The sequence below is a fragment of the Panicum hallii genome, chromosome 7 (assembly GCF_002211085.1).
Source record: "Panicum hallii strain FIL2 chromosome 7, PHallii_v3.1, whole genome shotgun sequence".
NCBI classification, from domain to species: domain Eukaryota; kingdom Viridiplantae; phylum Streptophyta; class Magnoliopsida; order Poales; family Poaceae; genus Panicum; species Panicum hallii.
Genome location: NC_038048.1, coordinates 687,007 through 708,412, shown reverse-complemented (window position 1 = coordinate 708,412; position 21,406 = coordinate 687,007). Strand labels below are relative to the sequence as shown.

Here is a 21,406-nt window from a genome sequence, read left to right as displayed (position 1 = left end):
CAAAGCGGTGGCGTGCAGAGCATGACGGTGTTCCCGCAGGGCGAGCTCAGGCCGCGACCGAGTACTGTGCAGGAGGGTCGCGCATGATGGACATTAGAGGCCGTCGAGGAAAACGCAGCGAAAAGCACGGCCCTAATACAGATAGACCACAGTCCTCGCGGAGGCAAAGATGTGAGTATGGCGTGGCGAGTCGGAAGAAGAAGCGGCGAAACGAAGGCGGCGGTTATAGCGCGGCGAATTCGAAAGGAACCATTGCGCGGGTGTGCCGACCGTGTCTCAGCGGCACACGCGCATGGGCAGTGAAGGCTTAACCTGTGAGTAGGAGAACCCTGAAGTTCACGGAGGAGTTGGCCTAGCGAATCAATTCGGCTCCATCGTCTTGTTCCGGGGGTCCATGACGTCCAGCAGCCCCTACCTTCGTTGATCGCGCAACCAACTGCCATCACCGCAAATCACCGCGGGGATTACCTCTTCGGCCATTCTCTACCCACTGCAATCCCCGGCAAGCTTCTTCGTCATCCATGGAGTCTCGTCGTCGTCGAGTTTTACTCTTCGCCGATCCTATCGCCACGGGACTTCACTTTCCGTCCGTTCTTTTCCATAACCAAGGTTTGCCCCGACCTACAGAATCTTCTTAATGCCGGCGATTCCTTTACCGGAATATCGCCGTTAACTTCCTGTTATCTGTTTTCCCGGACCAGGGACTTAATTGCTATGTTTTAGAAAGTTCTAGGGTGTTCTTTGTAAAATTTCCAAAGCTTTCTGTATTTCAAATTGATGAACTCTACATTTCATAGATTTTCGTAGGAAGTTCATAAAAATGTAAAATCAGTTTTGTTTGAAACCCTAAGTCAAACTCTACAAGTTTTATGTTATGATCTTGAGTTGAAGTCTTTGATGTGTGGTCTAGGTCAAATGTTAGGGAATGAATGTTTTATTGTGCTTTATATTGTATGCTTGAGTTATAGCTAAGAGTAAGCTATAAATTTTATGTCGTAAGTAGAAATATGTGACATCTAGTTAATCCTATTATGCGAATGCTTAAATTCCTGCCGTCAAGACGTTATCCTTGTCTTGATTGCCGTTTCCGTAAAATTCTCTTCCTATAAAGATCTTTGTTAATTCATGTGCATCTATTGCTTAGCTAATACGTCTCGTTAGTTATGCTTCAGTGTCAGGTTATCAACCCAACCACTTAGCATTCGTCTTCTTTAAGTCTGTGATGTTTCTATGTAACAACTGTCAACCGATGCTTTTCTTTTGATATGTTCCTACCATCGGTTGGTTAGCTGATACGGTTGTTATCTTTCTAGTATCGGCTACCGCCGATACCACTCTTTTGTTCTGTCCTACATCGGCTGCACATAGTTGATGCATCGAAGATACGTCCACAATCTTAGGGTTCTTGCCATCGGCCAACCCAAGCCGATTTTAGTTGCTTTTCCATGTCGGTCAAACACGGCCGATCGATCCTTAGTTTTCCCACCCTTATCTATACACTTCTATCAGTCGATTTATCAACTGATAAATCGGCTACATATCTATCGGTTCTATACCCTTAACCATACCCCATCGGCTGTACGTCACTCAATTTTGTGCTGATGTAATTGAGCCTATACAACCACGCCTAGCTACTTAGGTTAAGCACATCTCAATTAAGACACAACTGCTTTAGGAATCATCCTTCTGCCAAAGTAATCGATGCTTTCATCGATCATCTAGGAACCCAATGCACTCATCGATCGGCTCTGTTGTAACCCTCAACAAGTAGCTAATCCTAATTAGTTGTCCTCTTAAAACTCTACCTAAGTTTAGTTCAGATCTTTCTGATTGATATGTAAGTAGTATGTTAAATGAGTGTTGACTTGCAACTTTAGTGTGGAGTAAGATAGTTTTATGTGCACCCTTTGAATGTAATGTTGCATTACATGTAGATACGACTGTTTTCGACAACGGTACCTGCGAGATCTCCCCGGAGTCTACGGAGGATGTTCCTGAAGACCAAATGAGCGTCACCAAGGAATATCGCAAGCCCCGAACCAAAGTTCGGAAGATGTTAACATTTCTGACTTCAGACCCACCAGTAAAGGTAAGCCCCGGACATAACCCACTATTTTATTACACTGCAATCTATATCTATTTACGTATTCTATGCATTAAGTTCTTAGGAATTGCTTGAAACCCTAGTTGCATTCTCCTAGGAACCAATGTGATGGATACTAGCTCTTGAGTCCGACTAGCTGCTATGCTAATAGGGCCGGTAGAAGTCGGGTGATTTCCTGTCACTCGCGCGATATAGGAATTGTAATGTTTATATTCCTGCAATCACTATAAGGATGACGGACGGGAGTTTTATGAGGTATCATGGTTGAGGTGATACCCCGTCTGTGTTGTTGAATCTGTTAAGGTCGCAGCGTGTGGAAGTGCGGGTTAAGTGTTTGAAAGTACTAACCACATGCCGCGAAATATGGTAAGCGGTAAGCCTAGTAACCAATCGGCCCGAGGAGTGGACATACCTCCCACCACTCGTTTTGCTTCTTCTGGTTACTTATATTCGACTGAGGAAATACGTGTTGCAAGGGCAACCAGGAATACGGGTTTTGTAGTCGCGCTACAGACGTATGTCCTGCACGAGTGATGTGCGTATGTTCCTGCAGTCGCTTGTGGTGGCTCTGATCCACGAGTCGGAATGAAAGGTAAACGGTTGCTTCGGAACGACCCTGTGGTGTTCCAAGCGTGTGAGTTAGGTTTACCTTGCAAGGTTGAATCTCGATTCAGGAATCGTCCGCCTCTCACGATGAAATGAGACTGCTTATCCCCTTTTCCACATAGAGTAACAAGAGCAATATTATGGTTATCAAAGATGATGCTTGACCAAAGATTATACCATGCTTGCTTAGATATAGGTGCTTACTTAGAATGGATAATTAACTAGAATCTGAAAGCTAAAACTTGAAATTAAGGATCTACTCTTTGTTGCTTTTCAGCTGAAACGAAACCCAGAACCATTATAAACTTTCATAAGTCTAGTTATGGGCTAAGTATACCCAATCCCGGGTAAGCCTTGCTGAGTATTAGTATACTCAGCCTTGCTAGTTATATGTTTTGCAGATGATGTCTGGAAGACCCTACTCTTCCCTTGCCTTGGCACTATGCTCTCCCAGAAGATTGGTCCGTGGAATGGGATCCGTCCTTGGCCAAAATTGATGATATCGAGCGATGTCATGCTCGGGCTTAGCATGACATCCGTCTTAACGACGTGTTGTAATCATCGCGTATGTTTTCCGCTGCTAAAAACCATAGTTTTAACAGTTTGTAATGTTTTCTCTGAGTTTGAAACTTCGTACCTCTTTTGGAAACCCTTGTAATGTAATTCTCTGTGATGTAACATGTGTTGGTAATTGTATCTCTGGACTCACCTTCGTGTGAGGTAACCTTATTTGATCCTGTGTATCGGTGGTTTATCGGGACGTTACCCGACAGGCCAAGGGATTATACCGTTTGAAGCACGTTGGAGCCCTCGGGAGTGGACTCATGTACTTGAGCCGGTATAATTCAGGTTGGTTCTGCCACAGAACAGCTTCAGGACGATGATGTGGTGCTGGCCAGAGAGTCATGGTGGCGTGAGAGTGCCCGGAGCGAGCTGCCCACGGTGGAGGCCGAAAGCGGCGGCGGTGGCGCTCGTCGGGAACAAGGCTTCAGTGGAAATTGGGGAAGATCAGTGGGTCGTCGAGCACGAGCAAGACACGGGGAAGCTGGTGCGGGTGTTGGTTGGGGCGGAGGGGGTCCGGTGTGGGCTGCCCACGGGCGTGCTGTGCGCGGCCGGAGTGGAAAGAGACGGCGGCGGCGAAATGCAGCTCGGGCGCTCGGAGTTGAGCACTGGGGGTAGCAGAATAGAATGTAGGCGTTGGAGTGGTGTTGCTGCGCGCGAGAGAGAGGGAGTTAAGGCACCGGGGTGGCCTGTCCACGGTGACCAGGAGGTGGCGGCCGGCGAACAGTTCGGGGACGTCGTGGCGTGCGTGGGAGAAGCCACCAGGGAAGAGGAAAGGGGTCGGGATCGAAGGGAAATGACGCGTGGATGTGTGCTGGAGCTGGAGGTGGAGCTCGGGAGCCTGCGCCGGCGGTGAACGGCGGTGGCAGAGCGGGACAGACGGGGAAGCGGCGGTGCCAGAGGAGGAAGAAGGCAGACGGGAGTCAGAAGGACTCGTTTGTAATTCCCAAAAATTCCAGGGACTCCTCTGTAAACTAAAATTTCCCATTGATACAAAATCCTAATGAGAAAAATGTCTAAAGCAAAGTTGTAGAGAATTTTAAATCCTACAAGAATGCTTTAGAGCTCGAGTTCAAAATCTCAAAGGGTACTATTTTATTTTGAACTTTTGAACACAACTTAAATTATAAACTTTATGTGTTAATTTAAACAAAATACTCTAATGTTTAGGGTCTCTTTGTAAGTTTTTCTGCAGTAATCATGACTAGCTCTTTTTACACTTTAGTCCTTAGGTAAAACTAAGTTTTACTTTTATCTTTTTACCATTTCACATGTAAGTCCTTATATCTTTGTATTAATTACATAAAGGTCCTTAATTTCATATAAAGTCTATTCCCCTTAGGTTTAATTAACTTTTGCTCTTTTCTTTTCTAAAGCCATCTGAAATTTGACACTTAAGAACATTTCCACACACTTGCACATAAGAATTTATAAAACTCATAATTTACAAATATACCCTCATTGCTTTGTACAACTTGTATACACTATAACATGCTTACATATAATACACCCAAACTTAGTATCTAATTGTCTAACTACCTGGATATCACACCGGGCATCAAGGGAAACACGAATTGTGGGTAAAGTGTACAACCTTTACAGATTGAAAACTGATATATCAGCCGTGCTCACGACTAAAAGCGGATTGGACACTCACATGATAATTAAACTTAAAGAGGATCTAAATCGATGTCCTTTATTTATTTAAGGGTTGGTATATACTTACACTTAGTTAATGCCTGCTTAATAAAACTTGATCAACTAAAAATGCTTATCGCAGTCAAATCATATCAGCTTTTCCTTGATTATAGCCATGCAAGTCATATAACTTACTCCACTTGCTGAGTACCAACCATAAGTGTACTCACACTTGCTTTATTAAAAATAATGCTGCTTAGAACAAGATAATTGTCTGGAGTTTCCTGAAGATTTTGAAGAATACTAGGCGTATGTCTCCTAGTCATTTGCCTGTGATGTCGAAGTCCGCTGCTAGTTATTAACGTTTATTTATTCGGTTAAGGTTAAGACTATCGGTCATATAATAAAGTACTATTATACTCTATTTTGTTAATGCATTATTTCAGGTATTCACTTGTGACATCTACTGTACGTGCGAAACTTGATCCTGACTCACATATGGGATGCATTCGGTTACCTTCTCTAAACCGGGTGTGACATCATGCTGTGGCGAATTTTTTAGTTAGCACTGACGCGTCCGAGCGCTAACGTCCAAACATCCGGGCACTAGCAGCTTCGAAATAAAAAATCTCTCTGCTCACTCTGTCCCAGGATGTGGCTGTTTCTCGGCAGCTCGGCCTCTCCACCCAACGCGCCGAGCGGCCAGGGGGCTCCATGCCTCTACGGCTTGGCCATAGCCAACAGGGCACCAGGTGCTAACCGGCTGAGCTGCCGAGGGATCGCTGTGCAGGAGCAGTGACGGATTTAGGATGTAAATCTAGGAAGGCTTAGTTTCTTCTTCTTCTTTTTCCTCACTTCTCTTTTCTTCTTCTTCTTTCTCCTTTTTTTCGTCTTCCTCTTCTTCATTCATGGTTAAAAATTGCTGGAGAATTCCATAGCCTGCATAGAGGTAGGGGGGCTCCAGCCCCCCGCACCTTCTGGATCCACCCCTAGGCAGGAGAGCAGCGACGTGGCAAGGGTGGTAGGCCGGCAGCAGCACGGGTGACAAGCGGGGCTGACGCACCAGCCGTTTTATTGCCTTGCAAGAATTTCCTGCCTAGCATTACGCATCCAAAAATTCAGAAAAAATATTCTAAATTCATATTTTCATGTCTAGTATTTAATTAAATTAAGTAGAGCAACAGTTTCATAACAAAATTAGAGATGCTTCATAAACACTCATTCAAGCAATAAACAAAAATAAAAAAACCATGTGAAACATGCTTATGCCTTAATGCTTGATTATGCCAAATGATGTTCATGCTTAGTTGTTAGTAATGTTTATATGTTTGGGTTGTGACAGGGCGAACAGGAGAGGACCGTTGAGAGCTGGGAAAAAAATTCTCTACATCCGGCTGCAGAGAAGCGGCACTGCAGCCTGATGCCGATTCGCGACACGTGTCCAGCCCACGCATCTTAAAGCAACGGAGCTTCCAGGCCCATTAACCTCGGCTCGGCTCAAAGAAACAGTTTATTTGTACGGCTTCGGCTCGTTTCCTGTTCCAGTGGCTGGTGCTTGGTCGGATCGGAAGAGACCAAGCCATGGCCGTCGGAGCCGCATCTCGCATCTAATCTCCGAGGCTCCGACTACCGCGCTGCCTGCGGACGACGCCTACGGCGGTAACTGCCGAGTCCTCTCCCACCTCCTAGCTCCTGCGGTTGCGGCATCCCGTCCCCAACGGCCTGCCCTCGTGGTGGTCGCGCACGCCGCCGGCAGCTGGCCGGAGTCACCTCCGAACTGACTTAAGGAATCAAGCTAAGTCAGTACGTTCTTTCTTTGGTCTCCATTCAAAATCTTGATTCTTGCATGAAATTGGCAGAAGTGTGTAGCTCTGTTGTGATTGAGTTTTTTCTTTTTTTAACCTTTCCCCCCAGATTCACGTTGAAACTGCCCCTGGAAGCAAACTGAAGAGGACAATCGATAGACATTGTGCTATAAACAGGTTGTTGTATTAGTATGTCTAATGCCGATGGAGCAGCTGACCAAAATATTTAAACACTATCACAACTAATATTTTGAGATGGCCTCCATCAATATGTTTTTGGAGCTCCTGAACCTCATGTATTTTGAGCTCATAGTAGAGTTGTGAAGTGTAGTATTCTGTTTGCCTAATACGAGTTTTAGAGGTGTGGATAATCTCAAAAATAGTTTGCTAACGCTTATGAAATGACATTTATTTTCAGAACTAAGCTTAGCAGGTTATGAGATAGGTAACATCATGGCCTTGACAATGTTGCGCAATTGGAAACAATCAGTGCTAGGGAGAACAACAAGACTCGGTGCACTGCTGACAAAGATGGACATGTTATCATCAATACAGGCGAATCTGAAGCTGATATGTGCAACAAAAAAATGAGTTGAAAATTTCTGGACAATGAAGAAAACATCATATGAGGTTTTTAGGTTGGAAGAGAAGCAAAGATAAGCATGTGTACTCTGTATGCTAGTATTGCTCAGTGCTTGCTAGCCTGATTGTATATCTTTGGTCTGTAACCTCTATACTCTTTATTAGCCAGTGATCAATTTTCTGTAGTGATCAGTTCTGATTTCTATTGTCACAAAAACAACGGAAATGGATTATTACAGCTCCAGTTACATCGAAATTTACAAAGAGTGTCTACTGCTTATGTGCTTCATCAAAATGCAATTTTCGAGCAGCTGATGCTTCTTGATCAACTCCAAGTAAAAGGCTTGTATATCCTCCTGGCATCAATAGAGCAACCATGGCTGGAAAATCCGCATACACATCATTGGTTACAACATTGTGTACTGTCATATTAGCACCAATACTTTCATCAAAAGATGTCTGTGTAAAAAACAAAACCTTCAGAGAATATTCAGATAAATGAATTATTAAAAAAGAAAAATAGTATAGGCTAGTATGTCGTACATTCAACTGTTTTGGATCCTGATCATGTTTTGTATTTTGGTCTATTTTCCGTGAACCTTTCCCTATAGCATACAGAGGAGTAAAATATAATCAGCAATATATGCTCTTTGATTGAATAGGTGCATCTATAAATATAACTGCAGCTAGTAAAAGAAGTGATATAAGAGGATAAGTACCTTTATCAGAAGAACTTTTCCTTTTTCTTCCCTGTATTCTTTTCAACAGCATTCTTTGCTCGTTTATTTTTTGAACCTTTTACTACCTCAGGAACTCTAAATGATATTTTACTATTTACTGTATCTATACTGCAGTCATTTGAAATTACAGGAAAATCAGTTTCTTCCATCTTGTTTAGTGAATGATCAGCCTCCAATTCCAGCTTCTGTAATGCTCTCTCCAAATCATCAAGAAGTGGTTTTGACACTGAACACTTCAGTGCAAGAGATGTTGCCATTCGAGACAGTCGTGCGGCATGTGCTTTCAAGTTTTCTTTCTCCTTTCCTTTTTTCTCAACATAAAAACCTCTTTTTGCATATTTTGTCCATCTATTCAGAATATACTGAGACGGTAACATGAAAATATCGGTCATATTGAATACTTTCAAGGCATGCCTGCACAATATACCTACAATGTATAGAAACCACTAGTAAGCAATTTGTATTGGAACCAAAATTTTAATTCAAATACTGTATACATACCTATGGATTCAAACTTCCTGCAAGAATATGTAATAGTCTTATCTGTAGTGTTGAGTACAACTGTTGCTCCAACATTTGAGTCCCTATGTGTAACCATGAATGTTGATATAGACCCCTCAGCTTGTACTAACTTGCAGGTAAATGAAAACTGACTTTTAAATTCTTCCTCGAACTCTTTATACATCCTTCTTGTATAAGATTCAGCAGCTGTCTTCAACAAAGGAAAATCTGGGATGTACTTAACTGGATCCTTCGTACGTGATTTAAAATCTTCATACAACTCATTTCCACGAAGAGAAGCAGAAACCTTTTCACATTCCACAATGAGTTCAGAAAGACCAAGTTTCCTACGGAATCTTTTCTTAAAGACATTATTCATACCTTCACTCCTTTGGGTTGTCGTCATATCAGCTGTAAAAGAATCACGATAAACTGCAGCCCACTTTTTTCTTAAATCATATAAATTTAGCATCCATGAATTCTCTTGCAGGCTGTAGTCTGTCAACAATTTATTCCACTTTTCTTCAAAACACTCCTCTGATCTATCTTCATAGACACAACTTTTGAAAGCAGGTAAAAACTTCTTAGGGTGCTTATTAATTACATGACTAAGATGTTTTGCAGCATTAAGATAAATGTGCCACAAACAAAGACGATGACTTGTATTTGGGAATACATAAGCAATTGCTCCTGCCATGGCTGCATCCTGATCAGTGAAAATAGTGCTTGGGTGCTTACCCGACATTGCTGTCAAAAAAGTTTCAAAGAGCCAGATAAATGAGGGAATAGTTTCATCAAATAACAATGCTGCACCAAAAATGATTGTCTGCTTGTGGTGGTTGGTTCCAAGTAGTGGAGCAAAAGGCATTTCAAATTTGTTTGTTTGAAATGTAGTGTCAAATGACACAGCATCACCAAAGCATTTGTAATCCATAATAGACTGACCATCAGCCCAAAAAAAATTGGTTATCCGTCCATTTTCTTTGTTTATTTCAATGGCATAAAAAAATGTGGGATCCTCCATCTGCTTGTTCTTCAAGTATTCCAACAAAGTTTGTGCGTCATTGCATTCTAAATACTTCTTCCGTTCGCGACCAATTTCATTACAGCAATCAATCTTCAAGAATGGAACATTTTCAGCGCGACCATAGAATTGTTTCATAAATTCGTACACTTGTGACGGCTTCATCCCGGCTTCTCGTATTTGACTAATGAGTTTTCTGTCAGCTTCCATAACCCGCCGCTGGGATCTCAACATGTGTGTCTTACCTGGACTAGCCATATAATGATTATGTTCAAGCTCAACATGTTGCACTGTCCAAATTCCCTCTCTGCTTATACTGAACAAAACACGAGCATTGCAACCTGTCCTTGAACTGCCCTTTGATGAACTAGCATCTCCATGCCCTTGTTGGCTGCAAACTATCACTTTTGATGACATTGTTTTATCCGCTCTACGCTTTGTGTCATGTTTTCTGATACTGAACCCAACCATACCGGCATATGTGTTGTACATCTCATATGCACTTTCTCCGGACTCAAAAGACATTCCAACTTCAGGAACGATCACAGTTGGCCCATGCTCATTAGCCTATTGTAAAATGTGTCGTAAGCAAAGTCATATTATCACAATACAAATTAATGTGTTTATCTTAAATATTATGCATAATCATGTTACCTGACATGCCATTGATTCAGGGATTGTGTTGTCATCGCCTTGAGCATTTTCACCAATAGTCAATGATGTTGTGTGCAGTGTCTGCTTTTCCACGTATAATAAGTACTAAATATTTGCGCATATCAAGAATGAACAAATCGTAAATTAACAAAATATTATCAAACAAATAGATAAATCTACCTGTGTTTTCTGCTGATCAGTGGCTCTATGATCACCAATGGTTGCAGAGTCTTCACATGCGAAAGGGAGCATAAGAGATTGTAACCGCTGCTCGTTGGCTTCGTGATCCTCAATTATTACTGCGGTGTTTTCATGTGCAGAAGGAAGCCCAGATTGTGTTGCCACGTCCTCTTGTCCTGCCATGTGCTCGTGTCCTTTTCCTGCCATGGTGGTCATGGATTCACGGTGCTCGATGATTACACTAATTAAAACATGTGTGAGAGCTGCTACTTCTGAACTGAGAATACATTACCTTTATCTTGAAGGAGGAGGTGCGGATGGCTACGAAGCAACGCAGGAGAGGCAACGATCGTGGCGGCGGCGCTGCGTTGTTGTTTTTTTTTTCTGCCCTAGGCCCCTAGTTTCTATTCCGTGATTGTGTCTTTCTGTTCTGCATAAACGAGAAAACGATACGAATAAACTGTTTCTTTGAGCCGAGCCGAGGTTAATGGGCTTGGGAGCTCCGTTGCTTTAAGATGCGTGGACTGGACGCGTGTCACGAATCGGCACCAGGCTGCAGTGCCGCTTCTCTGCAGCCGGATGTAGAGAATTTTTTTCCTGAGAGCTGATCTCCACTTTCTGATTCCTGTAGATGGTAGAGGTTTTGCCAAATGAAGAAGCACCTAAGGCATGCAATTTGTACCTATTCTGAGCATCATGTTACTTTTATTTGGATTATATTATTTGAAAAATGGGAATATCCAATTGCAAGATACCCCACCCTGCCCACAAACTTATTAGAAAGATAAAACAACGAATGCTCAATACAACATATTTGTTCAATTTTGATGATATAGTTTACTTATTACATAGCAAAATGACAGAAAAAAGACCGAAGACACCATGTAACCAAAGAATCAAGAGTAGAAATAATCGGTTGATAAAACAGAATTTGTGCCCTTGTACTGCCAAGTTGCTGATGATGTATGAGGAGATCCATGATTCAAGTATGGCAGCTCCAAACCACCAGCGCCAAGACCAATAACATAATGTATGATTATTTGTACACGAATCAACTGACCAGGATTCAGAAACTCCTCAGTTATTATATATAAACGGAATGTACATCTGGCAATAAAAATCTACTGAATTTTAATTGGAATGTATATATGTAACTTCGTATGTACGTACCTCTATCACTCTATGTCATAGCTAAGAGTGCAAGGATTCCCACATGCCACTTATTCACAGATATTCACAAAATATGTGGCATTTTTACGTAGATTGCAAATAACCAGTACATGTAATGAATACAAAAGAATATGTAATCGAACAATATAAATAGTCTACTGATAAGAAAGGTTCTGCACAGATCGTCAATATTCGCTCCTATCCAAAATATAAGTCATATTAGAATTCATGTCAGCCAAACTTTTATAGCTTTGATTGTCAACATATGATAAACTTATATAGCTTGAAAATATAAACTTGGTGCTGTTTAGATTCATCATGAAAAGTGCATTCATAATGTATAATTATTTTTATTTGACATATTATATTTTCATAGAAAATGCTAGTCAAAGTGTCAGCTCGTAGACCTCTTATATTTTGGGTCAGAGGGAGTAGATCAGTTTGCACAGATTATTCTTGGTTAAAACCTCTTGCTTGTTTTGGAAATGTTTTTATTTGTAGAGCAATGCCACTGCACAAAACCATGGGAAATGTGCACCTTAAGGGTACCTTGAATTTGCACAGTTTTTCATCGCTAAATTGAACATCACAATTCTTCAAAAGATAATTTGAATATATCATGCTGAACATTACAATTCACCAATCGAGCATATCAAAAACTTGAGGCCAGCAGTAGAAGCCCAGCAGCCCAACAAGCGGCCAAGAAGCCCAATCGGCCAATAACTCACCAAACAGGTTAGGTCTAGACCCGATCGTCTCCCCTCGCGCACTCCGTCTCCTTTTCCTGTCCCCCGCCGCCACAACCCACAAGCCAAAGACGCAAGCAAAGGCGCGCGGAGGCGGCAGCCTGCAGCGCACATCTCGCGCTGCCACGAGCCAGGGCGCTAGTGAAGGCGCGGCTCCTGGAGGCAGCAGGCTGCTGCGCCGCCGCGGTGACTCCCTTTCGCTCTCTTCCTCTTCTCGCTGCTTGCCTGCCTCGGTTTCTTCCATTCAGTCAGCGCCGGTGCTAGCAAGAGGAGGAAGAGCATAGAAGCAGAAGGAAAGAGGAAAAGGGAGCCGTGTGCAGTAACATTTTTTGGTCCGCTTGGTACTCCGTGTTCTTCTCTTGCTCGATTTCTCCAGTCATAATTTTTTTGGATGCAGATATTAGGGGTCTTTTTTTTATGTGTTTCATCGTGTGTGTACAGATCAATTTTCTTTCCAATCCCAATCAACTGATCTCAAAGGCGGATCCATAGTTCAATTTTTGATCTGCTCTTATTTCCTACTCTGTTGTTTTGTGATGCATCGGCTCGCGAGCTAAACGAGCTAGCTGGAGCTCTTAACGAGCCGAGGCCGCTAGTAAACATACCCCACCCTACCCACAAACTTATCAGAAATAATATAGACGACGAATGCTTAATATATACAGCATATTCGTTCAGTTGGGATGATATAGTTTACTTATGACGTAGCAAAATTGCATCAAAAAGACTGAAGACAGCATGTGATGTAACCAGAGAATCAAGAGTAGAAATAATCTGTTGATATAACAGAATTCGTGTCCTTGTACTGCCAAGTTGTTGATGATGTATGAGCAGATCCTTCCATGATTCAAGCGTGGCAGCTCCGAACTGCGCCATGATCAAGAACATAATGTATGATTATTTGTACACGAATCAACTGATCAGGATTCAGAAACTGCATAGTTATTATAAATCAACGCAATGTACATCTGGCAATAAAAATCTACTAACTTTTAATTGGAATGTATGTAACTATATGTATGTACGTACCTCTATCACTCGAAGTCATAGCTAAGAGTGCAAGGATTCCCACATGCCACTTATTCACAGCCATTCACAAAATATGTGGCATTTTTACCTAGATTGCAAATAACCCATACATGTAATAAATACAAAAGAATATGTAATCGAACAATATAAATAGTCTATTGATAAGAAAGGTTTTGCACGGGTCACGTCAGTATTCACTCCTATCCAAAAACATAAGTCATATTAGAATTCATGTCGGCCAAACTTTTATAGCTTTGATTGTCATCAGATGAAAAACTTATATAGCTTGAAATACAAAATTGGTGTTGTTTAGATTCATCATGAAAAGTGCTTTCATAATGTATAATTATTTTTATTTGATATATTATATTTTCATAGAAAATGCTAGTCAAAGTGTCACCTTGTAGACCTTTTCAATACCCCGAACGACTTATATTTTGGGTCAGAGGGAGTAGATCAGCTTGCACAGATTATTCTTGGTTAAAACCTCTTGCTTGTTTTGGAAATGTTTTTTTTGTAGAACAATGCCACTGCACAAAACCATAGGAAATTTGCACCTTAAGGGTACCTCGAATTTGCATAGTTTTTTATCGCTAAACTGAACATTACAATTCTTCAAAAGATAATTTGAATATATCATGCTTAGGCAAAAAGTACTCATTGGAATTTTTCAAAATGCTTAGGCACAATTGAAGGGAATGAGTGCTATGAACTTCTGCTACAATAGCATGTCTATTTCAAACAATAAAAGAAAGAAAGGCACAATTGCGTACCATTTTAACCTAAAGATATCAAACGAAGGAACAAATATTTGACTTTGATTAAACAAGTCCAGAAATAAGAACCACTTGACTAATTTATAAATAAAAATGAAGTCTTATTGCCCAAGTACTTTCTCCACAAAATATTTTGCCAAACCCTAGCCTCATTTAAAATCTTCAGTAGGCAGTAGTCATACACTTATTTTAAAAATCGGAACAATAGAATTCGTCCTGAATCTTGAGTTCAGCAAACTATGTTACATCTACCGTTTCTATAATCCAGACTAGATATAATCCAGAGACTCCAACCTTTTATTTCCACCAATAATTTTTTTCTTATTTCCCCTGTCCTGCTGCCAGGTTGCGGACCATGTATGGAAGGATGCCTCCATGGTTGAAGTATGTCACCTCAAGCTGCGTAACAACCAAGAACACAATGTATGATTTACACTAGAACTGTCTGATAAGTATTAGCCTCTAATGACTGTAGGTATATAGCACTCTAGTATTTTTTGCTTGAAATCTACTAGCTTTTGGAAATTAGTAGGTACCTGTGTGTCCAAGCGAAGAGTGCAAGCGAAGGATCTCCCGTCATCAGTTGTTACAGTCACGTCCTGGCCAGGACTTATCTCGGCAATGTTGGTAGGGAGGTGGATGGTGTAGCGCTCGCGTCCAGTGAGGCCGAGTGAATCAGCATCCTTGCCCTCTTTGAAGCAGAGAGGGATGACGCCCATTCCCACCAAGTTGCTTCTGTGGATCCGCTCGAAGCTCTTAGCAATCACAGACTTGACGCCCTGTAAATTGAAGTCACATATATACTCACATTATTCTTAAATGTCGTTTTGCGGAAAATTGTTCTTAAATCTTCGCCGTTTAAGCTTTTAAATCTTGTTCGTTCACAGCTTGAACGTACCAGGAGCATTGGTCCCTTGGCTGCAGAGTCACGAGAGCTGCCACTCCCATACTCAGCACCAGCAATGATGACCAAATCATGGCCCTCCGATTTGTATTTCTGCAACATTATATATATTATATATTATTACGGCAACATATAATTAGACATCTTTTGGTACATAAGCTTCACATTAGAAAGAGTAATACAGTAGCAGCAATGAAGCATGTTTTACCATGGCGGCGTCGAAGACGTAGAGCTTCTCCCCGGTAGGGACATGGATCGTCCATGGCCCAGCTTGCCCATCCAGGAGCTTGTTGACGATTCTCATGTTGGCAAAGGCTCCCCTCATCACGATCTCGTTGTTGCCCCGCCTGCCACCGTAGGAGCTGAAGTTCTTGGGGTCGACGCCGCATTCGTGCAGGTACCTTGCCGCCGGGGTGCCATCTGGGATCTTCCCCGAGTAGGAGATGTGGTCGGTGGTGATGCAGTCGCCGAGGTTGAGCAGGCAGAAGGCCTCCTTGACGGTGGGTGGGCCGGGCGGCGACATGGACATGCCCTTGAAGTAGGGCGGCTTGCGGATGTAGGTGGAGTTGGGGTCCCATGGATAGAGCGCCGCCTCCGGCACCTGGAGCACGTTCCACCGCGGGTTGCGCTTCAAGATCGACTCGTACACCTGCCGGAACAGGTGTGTCTTCACGCTAGACTGGATGGCCTGCTCGACCTCCTGGTTTGACGGCCAGATGTTCCGCAGGAACACCTCCTTGCCATCCTTGCCGATGCCAATTGCTTCCTTGTCGAAGTCGATGTCGACCGTGCCGGCGAGTGCATAGGCGACAACCAGAGGCGGCGAGGCGAGGTAGTTGGCCCGGGTGAGAGGGTGCACGCGGCCCTCAAAGTTACGGTTGGCCGACAGCACGGCGGCAGCGACGATATCTGTGTGCAGGAGTCGAGATTAACTTGCTGCTAGGCTAGAAATGTGCATGTTCAGCAGTGTGCAATTGTAGCTAGGAAAATAGACATACCATTTTCTGTGATGGCGGCTGATACAGATTCATCCAGGTCGCCAGAGTTGCCGACGCAAGTGGCACAGCCATGCGCAGCGAGATGGAAACCTTGCTGGTTCAAATACTCTTGAAGACCACTGCACGAACAAAGTACAAGGAGTTACTTTGATTCCGAATTTCAAAGTGCCATCGGATGCTGACACATTGCAATTCCATGTTTGACTAATAAAACTATTGGATGGCTAAACTTGCGATACCTGTGTTTCAAGTATTCACTGGTAACCACTGATCCAGGAGTAAGGCTTGTCTTTACCCATGGCTTCACCTGAAGATAAAGCGTTGTTCCATAGTGGAAAAACAGAGCAGGGGAGACCAATCAACAAAAACAATGTGTCAACACAACACATTATATGAAACTTTTAGAAACATACCTCAAGCCCCAACTCGCAGGCTTTCTTTGCCACAAGACCAGCACCGATCATGACACTGGGATTTGATGTGTTTGTCGAACTACATATTGCTGCAAGAACAACACTGCCATGCTTGATCTCAGCGGGTTGTCCATGAAAGTCGAATTTCACAACTTTACCCTGCTCTTCCTTTGGCACTGCATAACCCTGGAGTAGCATTTGATGAGCAATCACGTCAGATACAACATTATATATTTTCCTTTAGAGAAAAACGTTACAAAGAAATCATATATGTTCCACAGAACCAAGAGCTTAAACAATTACTACCTTGAAGCCAACTTTGTTGTCCAGGCAAGAATGCCAATCCGATTTCATTTCCTTCAAAGGGACACGGTCATGAGGCCTACAGGATGACAAATCAAACAGTACACCACAATGCTACTCCCCATTAGCATTAGCAAAAAATATTTGTCCAGTTAAATAGTTAATAATGAGAATGCAACTAGGACCGTATATGTACCTTTTCGGTCCTGCAACGCAAGGCTCCACCTTACAAAGATCAAGCTCCAGATATGAAGAGTAAACACGATTTGTCTCAGTCTGCATACCATCATGAGTGCAAATCTGTCAATTTCCTAATCGACAAATAAATGAAATTCAAGCCCTGTAATGCCAAAAAGAAAAAAAAAAGCATACCTCATGGTGCTCCACAAACATCTTGTTAGCTCTCAGATATGCTTCAACCATTGACACCTAAATCAAATCCAAAATGCAACATTTTGAGAAATATCATAATGAAGAAATGTGTAAAAGAGTGCGGATACTGAAACGTACAGTTTCGTTGCTTCGGCCGGTCAATTTGAGATAGTCCAGTGTCACTTGGTCTACAGGGAAGAAGCCCATGGTAGCTCCATATTCCGGAGACATGTTGGCAATTGTGGCCCTGGCAGGCAAAGACAGCTCATCCACACCAACACCTGAATAGAGCAGAGAAAAGAGAAAACAGTTGAGATATATATACAAATAATAAATTATATCAAAGATTTTATAGCACGCTGCTCTGTTATGCTTACCATAGAATTCAACAAATTTTCCAATAGCACCATGTTTCCTTAGCATTTCGGTCATAGTAAGAACAAGGTCAGTAGTGGTGACACCATCCTGTAACTTCCCAGTTAACTTGAATCCAACGACACCAGGTAAAACCATGCCCATTGGCTGTATATAAGATAATGACATATAGGTCAATTGGAAGCCCATCAAAGGTGCTAAAACAGTTTTTTTAGTTAAAGGATTAAACCAGCCTACTATACCCACATGGTATATATGTTGCTGAACAGAGAGATGTGTGAAGGCTAGAATTAACTTGAGAGTTACCTGGCCAAGCATTGCAACAACTGCTTCAATACCACCTACTCCCCAACCAGCAACACCAAGACTGTTAACCATAGTGGTGTGTGAGTCCGTGCCAACCACGCTGTCAAAGTACATAATGCCATCTTCATTGAACACAACTCGGGCAAGATACTCAAGATTTACCTGAAATTAATATACAGATCAAAATTGAAAATAAAGAGTTGTTTGGATGGAAGAGGACATTAAATTTCTTGGATCCAGAGCATTTTACCTGGTGTACAGTACCAGAACCAGGGGGGAAGACCTGCATATTGTGGAAAGCAGTGGATGCCCATTTAAGGAAAGCAAACCTTTCTTTGTTGCGGTCAAACTCCAGCTCCTGGTTTCTTTCCAAGGCATCACACGTCCTTGCTACATCCACTCGCACCGCATGGTCAATAACAGCATCCACCGGAATCTGCAGGTTCTCCAAATATATATTGTGAAATGAAGGGAGTAGAGAATTTTTTAGATGAACAACAATAACAAAAAAAAGAGATGTACCAATGGGTTGATCTTGTAGGGATCACAGCCCAACTTTGGCATCATATCACGCATAGCTGCAAGGTCTACAACCGCTGGGACTCCAGTGTTGTCCTAGATCACAAGTTGGATCATAAGCAAAAGGCACTTATAGACCATAAGATTTTTCGTGTTGGGTGTCAGATCAAAACCATTAGAATGCATCTCGCTGGCTTGAAAGGTATCTCAGCCTGCTTTGGAGATGTGTTCTCCCAATCGATGATTTTCTCAACATCGCTCTCTGTGACTTGAAAGTTATCACAATGGCGGATAGCTGATTCTAGAAGAACGCGAATGGAGTACGGTAACCTATCTGATAGAGCAGAAAAAGAATATTTTTTCAGTTATTTAAAAAAGTAATCAACAAATTTAATGTAGCATTTTGTTTTGAAAGAGTGAATTTCTAAGTAATTTAAAAAGATAGCATATCAATGCTATTTGTTGAAAGAAAGTGATGGATATACCGCAGCAGCGTAGGAAGTGCACATATGCAAGACATATATATGGGCACACTCCAAATTGCAATGTTAATTGTAGAGTGAATGGAGGAGAAACTCAACAGAATTGCAGAAAGGAAGCATAGAAATTTACCGATCCTTGGATCATTTAGTGCAGGAAGGCTGAAGAACTTGCCATATTCACCGCCCCCAGGCTTAGGGAGGCTGGTCAAAATACTCTTAAAAGCATGCTTGGTAGCTGAGGCAAACACAAGAAACAAGTAACCAATGTTAATCTCCATCTGTTCATAATTAGCTCATGCCATGAATCATTGGTAAGCTATTCTCTGTTTTTTTTTCTCATTTCCAAGCCACTCATCAAAGTCAAATCAATACTTGAACAGAGACGTAACAGGGTATATATGGCATCAATTCATATATCACAAGAGGAATTGGGCAGCCAGGGCTCTGAAGAAGTCAAAGTATAAGTCTCACATGCTAACTCGCAGTAATTATTCTCCATGGTTAACTAACAGTGCTAGCGGAGGGAGGAAAGAAGAAGTATGAAAAGGTTACTACATAACATTTCTTTCCCAAAGGAAGGCAACTGGTTAAAGTAGAGGTTAATTTCAAGTGAGAAACGGAGGCAGCATTTAATTCAAGTAGTTGCAGCTTTTAATTAAACAGAGGAGTCACAAAATGGCCACTTTTGAGCTCAACAACTAGTACTAGCATCGCTTTTCAAGTGTGATAGATAGATAAAACAAGGGGAAGTTAGTTGCTAGTAGATCAGGTATCTTATCTAGGAGATCATAAGAGGTGGGGGATTTGGTTGAAGCACCTCAAATCCATACCGTCGTCGCTGTCTGGGCGTCGGGCGGCAGTGGCGCTGGTGAGGTGGGCCTGGGCGAGCGCGCGGTGGCTCCATGAAAGGCGGCTCTGGCAGGCACGGCCGCCGCGGCGGCGGAAGAAGAGAACCTGGTGCCGTGGAGGCGGTGGGCCAGGAGCCGGCGGCGGAGGCGTGTGGCGGCAGCGGCAGCCACGGATGACGTGTGTGTCCATGGATCGGAGGGAGGAGGAAGGATGTTAAAGCAGACGGCCGGGCAGGATGGATCGGCCGGGCAAGTGTTCCCTCCGAAAGATCTCTCCCTCCCTGGCAGAGATCCAGCGTGGCTGCTGCTGCTCCCTACGGCTGACTGGCTGCCCGGCTGCCATGCCACTCTCTTCCTCCGTGGAAAATTAAAATATTCGCTCAGGTTGGCGGCCACTTGAGCAGTAGTCTCTTAAAGAAAGAGGGGGATCGGGAAAGTCCTGCCCAATTCAGGAACGGCCAGTTGTAGCGGCCAGTTGTCCCTTCCGCATCTTCAACTCTTTCAAGGATTGGAGAATGGGGATTATCCATGGAGCTCAATCAAGGTCGCCGCCGCTGCTTGCCTTCTTCCTAACCAGAAAAAAGATGGACACCATGGAGATCATGTATGCATCTGTCTTGCACTTGACGCGTCGTTCGTGAGGGCAGCTGATCTGCCAGATGGACAGCGGCGAATGCGCTTCTTCGATCACAACAACGGCCGTCTTGTACCCGCTAATAGGAAGCAGCTACCTCCATGCTTCTTCCTGTTGCTGCTGCCACCGCCGCCTTCTCAATGGATCCACGGCTTTCTGCTCATCCGGATCGGTACGTGCAGCCATGGTGCATGCATATAATCCACAAGACAAGCAGGCAAGCAAGCTAAGAGAGTAGATAGGTGGATGGATCTATCATATTTAACAGGGGCAAAGCATGCAAAATTCCCCAAATTAATCTCCACATCTGATGATGTTACGTGCGTCCATATTTTAACAGAAATAAGATCATACAACTACCACGGGTCGATGGCATTGGCTTGCACGAGCCCGGCCGGTTGCTGGAAAGATAGAAATTGAAGCTCCATGCCTCTATGTATCTATCCATGCATCTCTCTCTCTCTCTCTATATATATATATATATCTGTGTGTGTGTGCATCGGGAGAAACAGAGCATATTGCTATAATTTTTTGATCTCGGCATACTGCAACCGTATGTGGAATCAGAATCATCTTTATCTCACCAAATTAAACCCCCACACACACACAACAGACGAAGCAACAAGCAGGGAAACAAGACATGACTCCACCCAGTCTCACCTGACTTGGCCATCTTGTGCTGGAATTGGAATTCAGCGATGGCTGGGCACAGCTCGACGTAGTACGCCGACGATCGACGACCCCGGCAGCTGTGCTCACGGCGAGCCGGCCGACGCGGGCAGTGAGCACCACCACCGTACCCGCGGAGTGAAGATGATAGCTGCCTAGCTAGCTCTGAAGATGAGACACTGACCGGATTGATGGCCAACACCGGATGCCCCTTTCGTCCTTTCTTATACACGGCTGGACGGGAGAGAGTGAGTGGGACGTTGCTCCAGGAGCGTCGTCTCCTCTTCATTTTTTTAATTATATATGTATACAAAAAAATCGTCTTGTCTGGATCAAATTATTAGCTTTGCAATGTACAATTTTCTCTTTTGTTTTTGACAATTACTTAGCCACGTACACTAGCTAGGGCCTGGCCAGCTTATTTGCGATAGAGAGACCAGTACATGTTAGTAATTTGGAGCTCAAGC

The 21,406-nt window shown here is 43.0% G+C and overlaps 2 protein-coding genes and 1 long non-coding RNA gene across 4 annotated transcripts; 1 reads left to right on the top strand and 2 right to left on the bottom strand.

The window, feature by feature from the left end:
• The first annotated feature begins 5,563 nt into the window (after nt 1-5,563).
• Nucleotides 5,564-7,569, top strand: LOC112898999. Its single transcript, XR_003229962.1, has 2 exons — nt 5,564-6,712; nt 6,824-7,569. It is a non-coding gene; the product is annotated as an uncharacterized LOC112898999 (long non-coding RNA).
• On the bottom strand, nt 7,431-13,434 carry LOC112898998 (protein FAR1-RELATED SEQUENCE 5-like). Its single transcript, XM_025967332.1, has 8 exons — nt 13,341-13,434; nt 10,688-13,178; nt 10,396-10,595; nt 10,216-10,296; nt 8,538-10,128; nt 8,016-8,463; nt 7,840-7,901; nt 7,431-7,755 (listed from the first exon to the last, which is right to left on the bottom strand). The coding sequence occupies exons 3-6, from the start codon at nt 10,576-10,578 to the stop codon at nt 8,021-8,023; spliced, it is 2,298 nt and encodes a 765-aa protein (XP_025823117.1). The 5' UTR covers nt 10,579-10,595; nt 10,688-13,178; nt 13,341-13,434; the 3' UTR covers nt 7,431-7,755; nt 7,840-7,901; nt 8,016-8,020.
• A 740-nt stretch (nt 13,435-14,174) lies between these two features.
• LOC112898997 (putative aconitate hydratase, cytoplasmic) lies at nt 14,175-21,140 on the bottom strand. 2 transcript variants are annotated; one of them, XM_025967331.1, is made up of 18 exons: nt 20,931-21,140; nt 18,919-19,023; nt 18,480-18,640; nt 18,310-18,402; nt 18,038-18,223; nt 17,788-17,949; nt 17,484-17,628; nt 17,245-17,387; nt 17,107-17,163; nt 16,931-17,010; nt 16,738-16,813; nt 16,432-16,617; nt 16,258-16,325; nt 16,019-16,137; nt 15,229-15,929; nt 15,015-15,113; nt 14,653-14,895; nt 14,175-14,515 (listed from the first exon to the last, which is right to left on the bottom strand). In XM_025967331.1, the coding sequence occupies exons 1-18, from the start codon at nt 20,941-20,943 to the stop codon at nt 14,438-14,440; spliced, it is 2,715 nt and encodes a 904-aa protein (XP_025823116.1). In that variant the 5' UTR covers nt 20,944-21,140; the 3' UTR covers nt 14,175-14,437. The 2 variants fall into 2 exon arrangements, with proteins under 2 accessions (XP_025823116.1, XP_025823115.1); XM_025967330.1 differs by lacking the exon at nt 20,931-21,140 and adding an exon at nt 19,619-20,400.
• Between the last annotated feature and the right edge of the window lie 266 nt (nt 21,141-21,406).

Excerpts from the sequence above, each read along its gene's own strand:
- LOC112898997 (XM_025967330.1), bottom strand. The coding sequence starts at position 19,826 with ATGGACACACACGTCATCCGTGGCTGCCGCTGCCGCCACACGCCTCCG. Across the intron at positions 16,618-16,737 it reads ACAACAAAGTTGGCTTCAAG|GGTTATGCAGTGCCAAAGGA; the intron begins GTAGTAATTGTT and ends ATGCTACTCCAG. Across the intron at positions 15,930-16,018 it reads AGCCGCCATCACAGAAAATG|ATATCGTCGCTGCCGCCGTG; the intron begins GTATGTCTATTT and ends TCCTGCACACAG.
- LOC112898998 (XM_025967332.1), bottom strand. The coding sequence starts at position 10,578 with ATGGCAGGACAAGAGGACGTGGCAACACAATCTGGGCTTCCTTCTGCA. Across the intron at positions 10,297-10,395 it reads CTGATCAGCAGAAAACACAG|ACACTGCACACAACATCATT; the intron begins GTAGATTTATCT and ends GTGGAAAAGCAG. Across the intron at positions 8,464-8,537 it reads CAGGAAGTTTGAATCCATAG|GTATATTGTGCAGGCATGCC; the intron begins GTATGTATACAG and ends TATACATTGTAG.